The 12751-nt window shown below is 43.7% G+C and overlaps 1 protein-coding gene across 1 annotated transcript in view; it reads right to left on the reverse strand.

The window, feature by feature from the left end:
- LOC116310752 (nesprin-1-like) overlaps window positions 1-12751 on the reverse strand; it is an 86853-nt gene that overhangs the window by 1807 nt on the left and 72295 nt on the right. The window contains exons 90-107 of the mRNA XM_039599082.1: window positions 12567-12722; window positions 12160-12318; window positions 11800-11966; window positions 8900-9062; window positions 8117-8304; window positions 7763-7913; window positions 7042-7224; window positions 6762-6899; window positions 6424-6615; window positions 5647-5965; window positions 4549-4682; window positions 3937-4063; window positions 3642-3853; window positions 3179-3385; window positions 2673-2801; window positions 2104-2358; window positions 1829-1903; window positions 1239-1297 (exon numbers count right to left, since the gene is read on the reverse strand). Coding sequence (XP_039455016.1) covers window positions 1239-1297; window positions 1829-1903; window positions 2104-2358; window positions 2673-2801; window positions 3179-3385; window positions 3642-3853; window positions 3937-4063; window positions 4549-4682; window positions 5647-5965; window positions 6424-6615; window positions 6762-6899; window positions 7042-7224; window positions 7763-7913; window positions 8117-8304; window positions 8900-9062; window positions 11800-11966; window positions 12160-12318; window positions 12567-12722 — 3014 coding nt within the window. The remainder of the gene's footprint in view (window positions 1-1238; window positions 1298-1828; window positions 1904-2103; window positions 2359-2672; window positions 2802-3178; window positions 3386-3641; window positions 3854-3936; window positions 4064-4548; window positions 4683-5646; window positions 5966-6423; window positions 6616-6761; window positions 6900-7041; window positions 7225-7762; window positions 7914-8116; window positions 8305-8899; window positions 9063-11799; window positions 11967-12159; window positions 12319-12566; window positions 12723-12751) is intronic.

Consider the following 12751-nt stretch of genomic DNA (forward strand, 5'->3'; position numbering starts at 1 on the left):
TTTTTTTTACATTTTATAGTCTGTAAATCTGACATTTAGAGCATGAAAACAAAATTATGTTGAACGGAAAAATAAGAAAGGATACAAAAAGAGTCACACTCATGTAGACGTTTGCAAACACACAAAACACTCACTTGCACGTGTAAGACAGCATTCACAGATAATGGACTGTGTCTCACCATATCACTGTGTGTGTGTGTGTGTGTGTGTGTGTTTTTTTTGGGGGGGGATTCTGGCTTCAAAGCTCACTATGTGAAAGTTCAATGCCACACATCTTTCCAAACAGAAGCAGGAGAAATGCCAAAAGCGTCTCTGGAGATTTCCACTGACAGAGCAAAAACGCTAAGGGAAGAACAGCATGTTCTTACTGCGACCCGTCATCATGGAGACTGAGGGTCAGACATGCTGACATCCCAGTTTCATCGACCTCCATCGTACAGTGATGCAGCTGTGAGGAGGCATGTGCACGCTACACATGTGTGCTTCAAATTATTTGGCCAGGCAACACCTCCTGCTCTGCTGAATTTCTACTTGGAAAATCTCAAATGTATAAGATAAAGAAACTGTGAGGGGAAAAAGCACATTTAATTTCTCTACAACCCTCATGGGAAGACTAGTTCAGGAGTTTAGGAGACTATGTGGTGTAAAGGGGGGGTTTAAAGAGGTCTGGAAAGGAAACGGAGGAGAAAACGGGAGTTAACGTGGAAGGAAGACCAGGAGTTAATGCATCATATCCTGCTGGAAAACTATTAAGGGAATGAAAGAGGATGGAAAACAAAAAAGAAAAACAGAGCTAAAGGCACGACCGCTGTGGTGTGGGTGGGTAGGTGGGGACAGTGGGGCTCAGAGAGTGCCATCTAGTGGGCGAGGAGCGTACTACAAAGTTAGAAGAAGCAAAATGTGTGAAGGCAATACTTCATGATGCCATTCAAAAAGCAGCAGGGCAAAGAGAAGCAGTGAAATAAAACATTTAAAGGAGAAGGGGAGCGGCCTGACGGAGGCGATTCCCCTCTCGTTTAAGAGCCGACAACGCGGTCTCTAGAATAAGGGAAGATCATGGAACGCCGGGTTAAAACCTCAAAGCAGCGGATCACAAACGCTGCAATCGAAATAATCTGATAAATCTGCCAAATCTTTGACGAGGTGATTGTGCCTAACTGAGTTAATAAAAATCACGCTTGTTGGAAAGGTTTGGTTCCACCATCATCCCAAGTTTCTAGAGTCCAGGAGAGAGGTACCTGTGGCGCGGGCTGCTCTCAGGGTGTCCTGGGTGGGCCTGACTACTTTTGCCTCGGGGCTGAACCAGATAATGAGCAGGGAGGGGTAAAAGAAAGAAAACAATGTTTCAGTCAAAGGCAAATAAAGACAAAGCCTCAGATGAGAATAAAAACAACATAAAGAGAGCCATAACATTGCTAGAGAAATCATCATCAATAACCAAAGAGCAGCAGCGTAATCAATGACGGTGATTGACTTTTAGAACCAAGAAATCTGGCTTCTCAAAACTAAATCCAGAAAGGTCAAGCTCAAAAAAACCTCACATGATTAAAAGTTTTAGCTGTCATTTACAATAAAAGTTAAAATTCAGGTATTTACACATAAATTAAAAGTTACAGAAACGAAAAGCCAGGTTTTCTTGTGATTTTTTTTGCAGATCATTATGATGTGGGGCAGCAAAACCATCTCAAAAAAAGGGAGGTGGGAGGGGTCAACTACATTTTCTTCCACAAACATGTTAGCAGAGCAAAAACAAAAAACAAAAAAGAAAAGTGGAAGGTAATGTGAGCTCAGCCCTCTCCCTTCTGGACATTATGAAGAGAGACATTACCAATCGTTTGCGGGTCTGGCTGGTCACCTCTGAACCAGGCGCTGCGGATCTGCTAACAGGCAATGGCGAGCAATCCTGCAAACACACCAAAACAACAACATTCGCTCTGATGTTCAGATCTACAACAAACAAAGCCACTAAAAAACTAATTCAACCTTATTCTCATTGCACATGTCACAAGTACAAGGCAACGAAATGCAGTTTGCATCCATCCAGAAAGTGCTTTAGCAATAGATATATTACAAAATATATATTAGCAATAATATATATCTGACCTGCTCTGCATCCATGGCCCCCAGTCTCCTCTCCAGCCCCTCCAGATCTGAGTTGACCTCCCTCTGGAGCAGCCTTAGCCTGTTCCAGATCACGTGAACCTTCTCCTGGGCCTCCAGACACTCGTTGCCCTGAGCCTGGGTCCGCTCTGAGGCCTGGGCCAGACTCTGAGGTTTAGTGTTGACCAGCAGCTGAGCTGACAGCTCCTGAAGGGACGACACCTTCTGCTGCGAGTCCAGCAGCTCGCACTTGATTTGCTGCAGAACAATAAAGCAGACAGAGGAGTCACCCACACATTAGGAATAAATTAAGACCTATTGTGCCTCCTCAGCTTGTTATTTCTAAATAAATCAGACAACTTCTAGTTTTCTGTCTCCTCTGACTCTGTTATATAAAAAATCTGGGGGCATCTGCACAAAAGGTGCTACAAGTCTGAACAAATCGACCAAGACATGGAGTCACATGTGCCTAAAGCCCACTTTACTGATCAGTATATAAAGGTAAAACAATCGTATGAAACTCACACCAGGTTAGTCTACTACACACAGAGACGGTTTTAAGAGAGACATACCATAAGTGTTTTATGATGAGCTCGTAACGTTTCGCGATTTGCTTTTTGGGGGATGGGAACCACCTCGTTCCTCCTGCGGTCAATGTTCTCCAACCATAGCAGCAGACCGTGACTCATCTCATGGAACTCCTGACAAAAATAAACAGATGGTGTCTTATCAGTTATTTTTGTTAAGGCTGTCTCTCATGCCCAGTTTTGCAAAAGGAGGAAATAAAAGACTTTTCAATAACAAGATAATTGGTATTTTTTTATATAATATATGTGTGTCATATATTCACTGCACACACCTCTATTCAAAGAGTTTTTTTTTTGGTGTTCTTGCATTTGTTGGATAGGACATTGAAGAAGAGCATGCAGGTGAAAAGAGATTGGCAGAACAGGCAGCGGGTCTGAGACACATGGCTGCCTGCTCAACCACTGAGCTAACCCAGCACCAGACATTTTTACTGCTGTAAATTTGTGGAGCTTAAAAGTGGGTTGCCAAAGTTAGTGTGTGCTTTTAGTACCTGGCACTGCATCAGTGCCCTCTGCAGCTCCTCCCTCCAGTCCTCCAGTGAGGCGCCGAGCCGGTCCCAGCGCGAATTCATCTCCTTCAGCCTGTCCCTCAGCTCCCATGCCTCCTCAGAGTCGGGCTCTGATTGGAGGAAGTCAGCACTGCTCAGGTTGATGGACAGGACCTCTGACTTGTGAGCATCCATCCCCTTCTGCAGCTCCTGTATGGAAGAGAGGTGATTAATTATAGGGTGCTGGAGCAATGAGCCAGGCATCAGAGAGAGGAAGCTGAGAAAGATGTATTTATAGTATAGTGACATGCTGCTTTCTAGTAATCAAAAACTAGTGGAAATACCTAAATTTGAGTGTTTGGGGAAGGAGGAAAATGTCAGCACACTGCACTGTAAGTTTGACAGGTGACTAAATAACCGCAGATTTGTTGGACTTTCTGCAACGCTGCACTCTGCATGCACCCACCTTGAGCTTCTTGATTCTCTGCTGGATGGTGTGTATGTCAGTGCTGAGATCGAGGCCTCGTAGGTGGCTGAGTTCAGCCTCCGAATGACCGAGCCAAGCCCTCAAGGTCTGCAGATCTGAGATCAGCTGCTGCCACTGCTGCAGGTTCTGTTTGTGTTTGTGCTTCTCACTCAGAGACTGAGCCTCGATCAGCTCCCAGCGCTCAATCACACCTGGAGGGAAAACAGATGATGTAACCACAGTCCACACAGTATCTGCAGTGTGTATGTGTGTGTTTGTGTGTGTGTTTACTGACCGGCGCTCTGTGTGTCTGTGTTGGTAGGGTTGGTGAGTCCCGGCATGTCGTCCTCATCTTCGGTCAGCTCTCCTTCTGCTCTCTTCACTGCGTCTATGCTGCTGCGACACTCTCCCATCAGACGCATCTGTGGGGAGAACACAAGCCACATGGCATTTACTGCATTTACATCACACTTTAAAAACCTTTGTTTAAGAATAAGAAGAGAATTAGGGATAAAAATCCTGCATGTAGCAAGATGCAATCCATTCTAAAGTAACACTGATCATGTTTAACTATTACATCACTACTGGACTTTAGCTGGGGCATTTAATCTATCATTAAGATTCAAATGTATGATCTAAACCTTCATATGACAATGTTATAGTTTTTACCATTCATTGTTTGTGTCAGTCTAGTGGTTAAAGTGTTTGCCTAATGTGCAGAAGATCCCTGCTTTGAGAGCAGAAGGGAACACAAATCCCTGGGAGGGTTTGTGTCAGTGCAAAAGTCTGCACACCCATCTGCTGCTGTGACCCCCTTTAAACAAGGGAGCAGCTGAAAGAAGCTACTACTGCTGCTATTCATCATTTATGATGCTTTAAGACATCAATAAACATGAGGAAGACTCACGTAGCCCATGTAAGTGGAGTCCACATCGGGGCTGACCCGGTTGGCAGTGGCTTCTCTCTGCTGGAGGTGATACCGCCCTGCATCCAAAGCCTGGTCCAGCTGCCTGAGACTGGCCTCCAGCTGGCCTGGCTCACCTGCACAAAAAGCACAAGCAGATCTACATAAACAGGAGCAAAAGTTCCAATAACACAAATCTTTATTAGCATGCTTGTGGTGTTGAATGGGGCTGAAATGGCATGCATTAGTCTGAAACGCAACATACCGGCAAGCCATCGCAAACAAGAGCTCAGTTTTATGATATTAGATGTGACAAAAATGGGGACGCACAAGACTAAAAATGCGGTGGTTATTCGGTGAGTGAAAACTCATGCCTGCATGCAGCTATGCAAAGATTTATCTAGATGGTTGGACTCCAGCCTGTTTAAAAAACAAAAACAAGCGTGATTTAGCTGACGGCATGCGCTTCTAACTCGTGCTGTTTCCTACCAGAGGATGATTTCAGTGTTTTCTCTGTCAGTTTTATATAGGCCTCTGGGCTCTCTGGGATAACTACATCTGGGAAGAGACATACAACAGACACTACTTACAATGCACACACAACTCTGAGGGATCTCTATCTTTGATTGAATTAAGTCTTTAACTATTTAACAATGAATTCGTAGTGATTCCAATGACAAATGGTTACCCGTGAGCTCATTTTGTGCTTTTCGTATTTATAAAAAATATTATAGGTTGTGTTCTTGCCTGCAGACAAATGTCACATGTTAAGCTGCTCTGCTGTGCACTAATTTAAGACTGCCTTTGTGTCCCCTGTCACAAATAAGAAAAACATGGTACTTTCTAGATATTTATTTATTTTTATTACAGTCAATTTAATTGACATAATTGAATCTTTATTAATTTTTCACATCCACCCCTCTGCTGACAGGGCAAATGTGTGATGTCATCCATGATGTTACTGCAAAACTTTAAACTATGTATCCAAGTTCTTTTCTCAGTTGCTGTAATGTATATGTGTATATATGTACTTAAGCAAGTCCATCAAAACTGTTTATTTCTGGGAAATGTTAAATCAAGCTAATCATCCATCAGACCAACCTGATAGTGCTGTGGCAGCCGTCCTCATATACTCATCCTCGTCCTCTTGCCCTTGGCTTCTTTCCCCATCGCCTCGTCCTGAGGGGCTCTCCAGGCCTCTGCTCAGATCGTAGTCATGGTCCCACTCTAACGGGATGGAGTCCACGCTGGCCGGGGTGTCTCTGCCTGAGCGGTCGGCCCGGACGAGGGGCACGGTGCCTGAGGCTGGACGCGCTGATGTCCGGGGCAAAGAGGAGTCGCTCCACTGCATTTCAGAGAGGTCTCCTCCATCCTCCATGTCCAGCTCTCTGTCTGAACCGTCGAGCTCGTCGTCTGCAAGCTAAGTGAGACAGGCGAGACGAGAGATATAGTCAATGTTGCAATTTCAAACTAAAACATGACAGAGTGCAGTTTCTAAGGATTAGGGAGGTGAGCATGTGATTATTATAAAGTTGACATCCTAATAATCATGCTCAGTGTCTTTGTTCAGCATGTTTACATGTCAGGAGTGTGAAGATGTGTTTATTTTAACATCTTCAGGTCCTGGAAATAAGCAGAAGTGCAACTTGTAAATACAAGAAAACTAAAAACAAAGGAAGTTGCCACTGCAATGAGAGTTCATGCTTCATTTCTGACAATTTAAAAGGACATGTTTTTCACATTAATCAGAATTTGCTTCATAAAAACACATCTGCTTGCTCTTTCATTCAGACTGTTTGCCGTGTACCCTTTGACTCAAATCTGACCTGAAAGCTTTCTGCATGTGGGGTAGAGGCTAGCTTTCTTATTTTTACTTACAGGCAGTCGCGTGAGTTTCTTGTAGTATCTCTCCACTCGTCCAAAGACCTCCTGATAGTATCTTTGCAGCTCCTCCAGCTCCTCCTCGATGACAGCTGCATCCAGAGGTTCACTCTTCTCAATCAGAGCATCACCCTGCCTGAACACCAGCTCGATCTTCCCCATGTTCAGGTAGATCTCCTGCTGAAACGCCTGTTGAGACACACACGTTTTTCTTTTTTTAAATTTACCCAAAATTAACTAGACATGTCAAAAGCAGTTCTCAAGTATTGTGATTTCATCAAACAAGAGAGAAAAGACAATGGTATGCTGCCGTGCACTCAAAAAAATCGTCTTACCCTGAGCTGTTTGATTTTGGCCTGTACGTCACACTCGGAGAAGTGCTCTATGTTGGTGAGCTGTAGGTCCATCTCAGTCAGCCACACCAGGATGCTGTCACGTGCAGTCTCAAACTCCTCCCTCTGGCTGATGAAGTGCTGTGACAGACAAACGGCCATGCTTTATGATTTCAGATTTTGGATATTTGTTTTCAATAAAGCCAGTCCCCAGAGAAAGAAAAGAAATAAGCTCAATGGCAAGGGTGATTTCAAAAACCTCACAGTCCTCAAAGAAAGCTACCTTTAGCCTGCGTATGACTGCAGCCACCCTCTTCTGCAGGTTGTCCCACCGCCTGTTCCCATCGTGCACCATTTCCCTGAGACGGCAGGAGGAGTCTGTGCGGTTTTCCCGGGCCAGACGACGATACTGCTTGTTGATGAGCTCTAGCTGGGTCAGGCACTCCTGCACCTGGCGCTGGAAAGCCTGCAACACACATAAGTCCAGAGGAAAAGGGATATATATTACACTACACAAATACACAAAGATTACAGATGGTTATAATGGTTATATATGGTTTAAGTTCAGATGATATATCAAAAATAACAACTCTGTGAAAAGTGAAAGTCGCTGAAGTGGGCTAAAGATTTGATTAGAAAATAAAATTTGAATCAAAATCCATAAAAAATGTGAAATTATGTCTAATTAGGCTCTTACATTTCAAATCTAATTAAACTCCTAAAATTTTACAATTCTACTAAAATGAACTCTGTTCAGCCACAAGTAGGGCAGTTGGCTCAGACTCAGGCGAGTCAGCTAGCAGGAATGTGCACGTGCACAGTGACAGACAGCAGCAGCTGAGCAGACCAGAGCAAACGAGTTTCTGCAATGTGACACTCTTCTTTCTTCTGTCTCGATCTTCTCACATTTAACACCGCATTTTAACTGTATAAACACATGCAACTTGTGCAGCCGAGGCTGACCTTTACTCTTTGTTGTGGTAATAAATGTTAAATATGCAAACCTCGAACTTCTTGAGCTCCTCTTTAGCGACGGTATAGAGAACTCCAGAGGAGTTAGGCAGGGCTGCTGTTTTTTCTGAGGTCTTGAGCCAATCCTCAAACCTGCCGTAATCATCCAGGAACTTCTGCCACAACCTCCAAGTTTCTTCAATCCTGCAGAGAAACAAGTTACAGTATGAGGGAGGTTGGACAAGCTCACTAAATGTTCTGAAATCAATATATGTCACTGTATTACTTGTATTAGGGGTGATAGCAAAATGTCATGATTCTAAAGCTGATTGAGGGTTTGTTTGAATTTCAACACCAGTGCAGAATCTTGTTGCAAATTAGGCAGAATTTACTGAGGATGCACTGACTTGAGCCTCCTCTCCATGGACATGGCGCAGATGTTCCTCCAGCGTCGGTCCAGCCCTCTGGTGGCCTGCTGGATGGAGTCGCACTCCGTCTCAGTCGAGCAGGCATCGCAGTCGTGCAGCAGGACTTCGCACAGGTTCAACACCGACGCCACGCCTGTGCTGTGTTTCTCTATGTCCCTTTGCAGCTCCTGGAGAACATTCAGAATAATTATTTGATTTTCAGGACCCATCTCATAAAATTTCCTGAGAGAAAGCAAGCTCCTCTGGCATCATACATTCATTCAGATAGGAAACCTGCCCTCCTGCCAAACTACATTAAATTCATGTGTAAGCTAACTACGTCTCTGGAAGAGGAACAAGGTTAATGGGGTCCCAGAATCCAGACCAGATTTAGAGAAGCGTCTTGGCAGGAGGAAGTCTACTGACACCTACAGAGCACTGAACGTAAACAAACAGCTAGAGTCATGCTTTGATTTCCTCATGTGCTTCTGTGTCATTTTCCACCAACTCGCTTTGAGTCATACGGTCCTGCTATAATTAAGTCTTTGCAGAAAATGACACACATTATACATATCTGCTTCTATGTGTTTGCAAAGGTGCTTATACATCTGAGCGTTGCACTGTAGGTTTGTAAGACCAATGCCTACCACATGCTGGCCAAGTTCTGCAAATTCAAACGAAGGATGAGGTTTTCTTTATTCTGTTTTTTTATTACCTAAAAGGCCCGTGAACACATCAGTAAATTAGCCTAGGAAAAGTTGTGTGTGTGTGTCTGGTTCCCACCTGCTGTTGGTTGAGCTTCCTCTGAATCTCCTGGTCATCACAGGTGTCGTAGACGATGGGCTTGGACAGCTCGGTCTCAATGTGAGCGAGCCATGACCGAAGGCTGCTCATGTTTTTATCCAACTGCTGTACCGCCACCAGGGTTTCCCTCAGCTTCTTCACCCTGGAACAAAGTCAGAGAAGAGGTCAGTGTCAGTACTGGTACGACTGTAAACTGTAAATAAGGGAAATCTGACGGTTTGCTCAGGTGGGTGACAGCATATGATATAAATAATTTAAAAAATAGAATATAAAGGGATACGGTGGTAAATTACATAAGCAGGCTTTAAAGAAGGAACTAACCAACCTTAGCATAACAGACTAAATTTCACATCTGAGCAGATTCGAAGCCCATATGACAGCTGGGGACCATTTTGGATCTGTAAGTTCCAGACATTTTCAAACACTGACCCCTGCAATCTGTAAAACGTGCTGTATATTAGGTGGCATCCAACTACAAGTTTTGTTCAGCAAGTGCAACATTCAGCGCCTCGCCCTGCAAAGCAATGCAACCCTGTCTGCATGTCACCACCCTGACTTAGTAAGAACAAAGGCTGCGACCGCTCTTTGTTGCATAAACATACTGAGGCCCATAATGCTCTAAAAATAGACGTATTTAGCAAGTCTCCTCCACCTCATATAAAGTCCACTATTACACGACTGGCTGCACTGGGGCACGCAACCTGCAGCTGGATTTTGCTTTGCAAGGGGTGCTGCATGATATCAGCTGCACACCTCATCTCCACTTCCTAAACCTACTGTCACACAACACTTGAAATACTGTAGGATAAAACAGCTTGACTTTTTACATCACAGGGAAATAAAGTAAAGAGCTTTATAAGTAATCCTCATCAAGGACAGACTGCAAATAATTCAAATAGGTAAACATTTGTTTAACTTGCTTTTTGTACGTGTTTGCACAGCTTCACTGTATCCGCTCAGGCCAGATAAGATGTGAGCCAACAAATGATGCTGCTCTCACATGAACACCAACACACAACTGTCTTTTTGTTTTTAGCCTCCTCCTGAAAAATACCAACTAGCTAAGACTTAAAAAATATTACAAATTAAACCAGATGTGCACTCATGAAGCTAAAATACTTGGGGCAACAAAAACCTCTATATTAAGCACTAATTACCTAATTAAAATATTATTTATATGCACTTCTACACACTGTAGCAGGAGTATGTTAAAAATGTTAAAAATGCAACATAATGCATTTGATTTACAAGAGAAAACAACACTTTTGAGACACCCCCCAAAAAAAAAAAATAAAAATAAATAAATAAATATAAAATATAAATTGCATTATAAATTCTTAAGGTCATCCTGCCTGCTGATATCGCAGTCGCAATCCGGCAAATCCTCCTCGCTCGTGCATCCTTCCATATTATCCGTACCCAAATCCAAAACCATGGGAGTGCAGGATTCCCAAAGACAACCTTAACCTCAGGAAGTGTCAGTCCGAACGCTCTGTTTCGTCTGTGAGCTACACATGGGACTTTCTCTCAACCCTGTGTGCACAGAGTGGGAGGGCCAGCAGGTAGTGGCAGGGTGGCACAACTGTGACTTATCAACTGTTGCTCTCCAAGGTTAAAAAACAGAGAAGCCCCAACAGGCGTGTGTGTGTGTGTCCTCAAGTGCGAGTGGAGTGACAAGTGCTGCTGTTTCTAAAAAGAGACTTATAGTCAGAGGCATGTGCTGCAGAGCTGGACTGTGCTGGAATATCAGACACACAGAGGGAGTGTGAACAGCAGTAAGGACTGTAAACTTTGTGCATGTACATGCAGCTCGATGGAGTAACAAAACATGGCTTCCATAGAAAAGACAAAATCCAAAGACCATGAAAATTTTAACTTACGACACATTCTGCTCAGTCTGTGAGAGGAACAAGCTCACTCTTCATGTTTTGTTTTAGCAAAGGAAGGATATAAGAAACAAAGAGTCTGCAGCTGTCTGTGTGAGGTTAGAAAGAGTTCTCCTTTTCCTCCCTCCCCCAGTACAGTCCCAGAGGGGAACTGCCGGAAGACAGCAGACCAGGGCAGCTAGAGGCAAAGTTTGGGCCAGGTCACTTTCAATTCACTAATCCTACTTTGCTTACAATTCTAGTTTCTGCATGCATTTTTTAGTACCCTTCATATCAGCACTAAAACATAGTGGAGGAGTGATGAGGAATGTGACCTCTCTCTCAGCTTCACTAAATGAATGCCCCACTGACACTGGGAAGGAAATTCCTCAGCAGCACTGTGGGAAAATTAATTCCCCACAGGCTCCAGTTCAACTAGTACCTCCTTGTTCCCACTAGGGGCCAGATTTACCACAGCATTAACCTGGGTTTTGGCGTAAAAACTGTACTGTTGGTATTTACACAAAAACACATGACAAGCTTGAGTGAAAGCAGTGGGAACTGATCCTGTTGCATGTATTTTTAGGAGTTCCTTTCTTTAGGGGCAAAATATAGGAAGGAGAACATATAAATCAAGCAAATCATGCAAACTGACTAACTAACATTTATAACACTTTTGCAATTTACTAATTGCACTGATATTTAAAAAAAAGCATGTCTTATTTTTTTGCAATTGATATTAAAATGACAACAGCACAACTTCTATAACTCACCCATAAAACTAACCACACCTATGGGTGCTATTTAGGGACTGTACTCACATGCTAGTTTGCCCCATTTAGTAAATCCGGCCTGCTTCTTATCAGCATTAAAAAAACATTTAATTCAACATAATGTCCTGGTATTGTCCTGACACTGAAAACTGTTCGAACTTTAAGACAGCTTGGGAAACATTTACTACTTTAACTTTTTGGTTTGGACATGGACCCTTCCTTTCAAGTCTCGTACACCCACCTGGCTGCAATGAGATCCAGCAGGTGTTGCCAGCGCTCGCTGACTTTGTTGAGTTTGTGCTGGATTTCCGTCGCCTTGCTGTCTTGGCTGGCCCTGGCCAGACGCTCACCCATAACCTGCAGCTGCTGCTTGTTCTCCTGAGCGACACTGATCTCCTCCTGGTAGTCCTGGTGTGCAAACATACATGAGGTTAACACAGTGCTGTAGTTTAGCTGTATTTTAGTAAGTCAAGTCTGGCCATTTTCAGACTTCAAAACAAGCCAGACTCAACTCTTTCATTTGTCTGTACTCGATACTTCTGTATCAAAGCATACTCTTTAGTAGTTTCTTTACAAGTGCATTAGACTGTTTTGAAATTACCTTGCGCAGCTTTTCAATCATCTCATCGATACTGATGTCCCCATTCTGAGAGACTTTGCTCTCCATCTGTGTGAGCCACTCACACAGTTCCTTATTCTTCTCATTGAACACGGCCCACTCATTCAACTTCTCGCTCACCTGCTGCCTGCGCAGGGAAAGCTGAGGGGACACGGGTGGAGACGGGGACAAGAGAAGGGGTGAGAGTGAGAATATGTGACAAAAGCAGTATCAAAAGTGAGCATATCAAGAGAAAGAATATAACTGGTGGAAGATGATGGAAATAGAAATTAATAGGGTTTTAAAAACAGAAACCAGACTGGAGCAAAGTCCTTAAAAAAAAAGAAAGACAGAAGACAAAGACAAAAAAAATGTCAGACACCACAATGCGTGTGTTTGTGTGGACCTACCTGGTGGCAGACCTCCTCCCACTGGCGCTGTAGCAGCTGGAGGCGTTCTTGTAGAACTGTGATGTCATCAGCACTCACCACGCCCTCCAAAGAGTCTCTCAGCAGGAATAAGGAAGTAAGGTCATCGGTCCAGCCCTCCACGCTGCTCTCCAGCTCCTGCATCCATGACGATGAGAAATTAAGTA

This window comes from Oreochromis aureus, linkage group 15 (genome assembly GCF_013358895.1).
Source record: "Oreochromis aureus strain Israel breed Guangdong linkage group 15, ZZ_aureus, whole genome shotgun sequence".
NCBI classification, from domain to species: domain Eukaryota; kingdom Metazoa; phylum Chordata; class Actinopteri; order Cichliformes; family Cichlidae; genus Oreochromis; species Oreochromis aureus.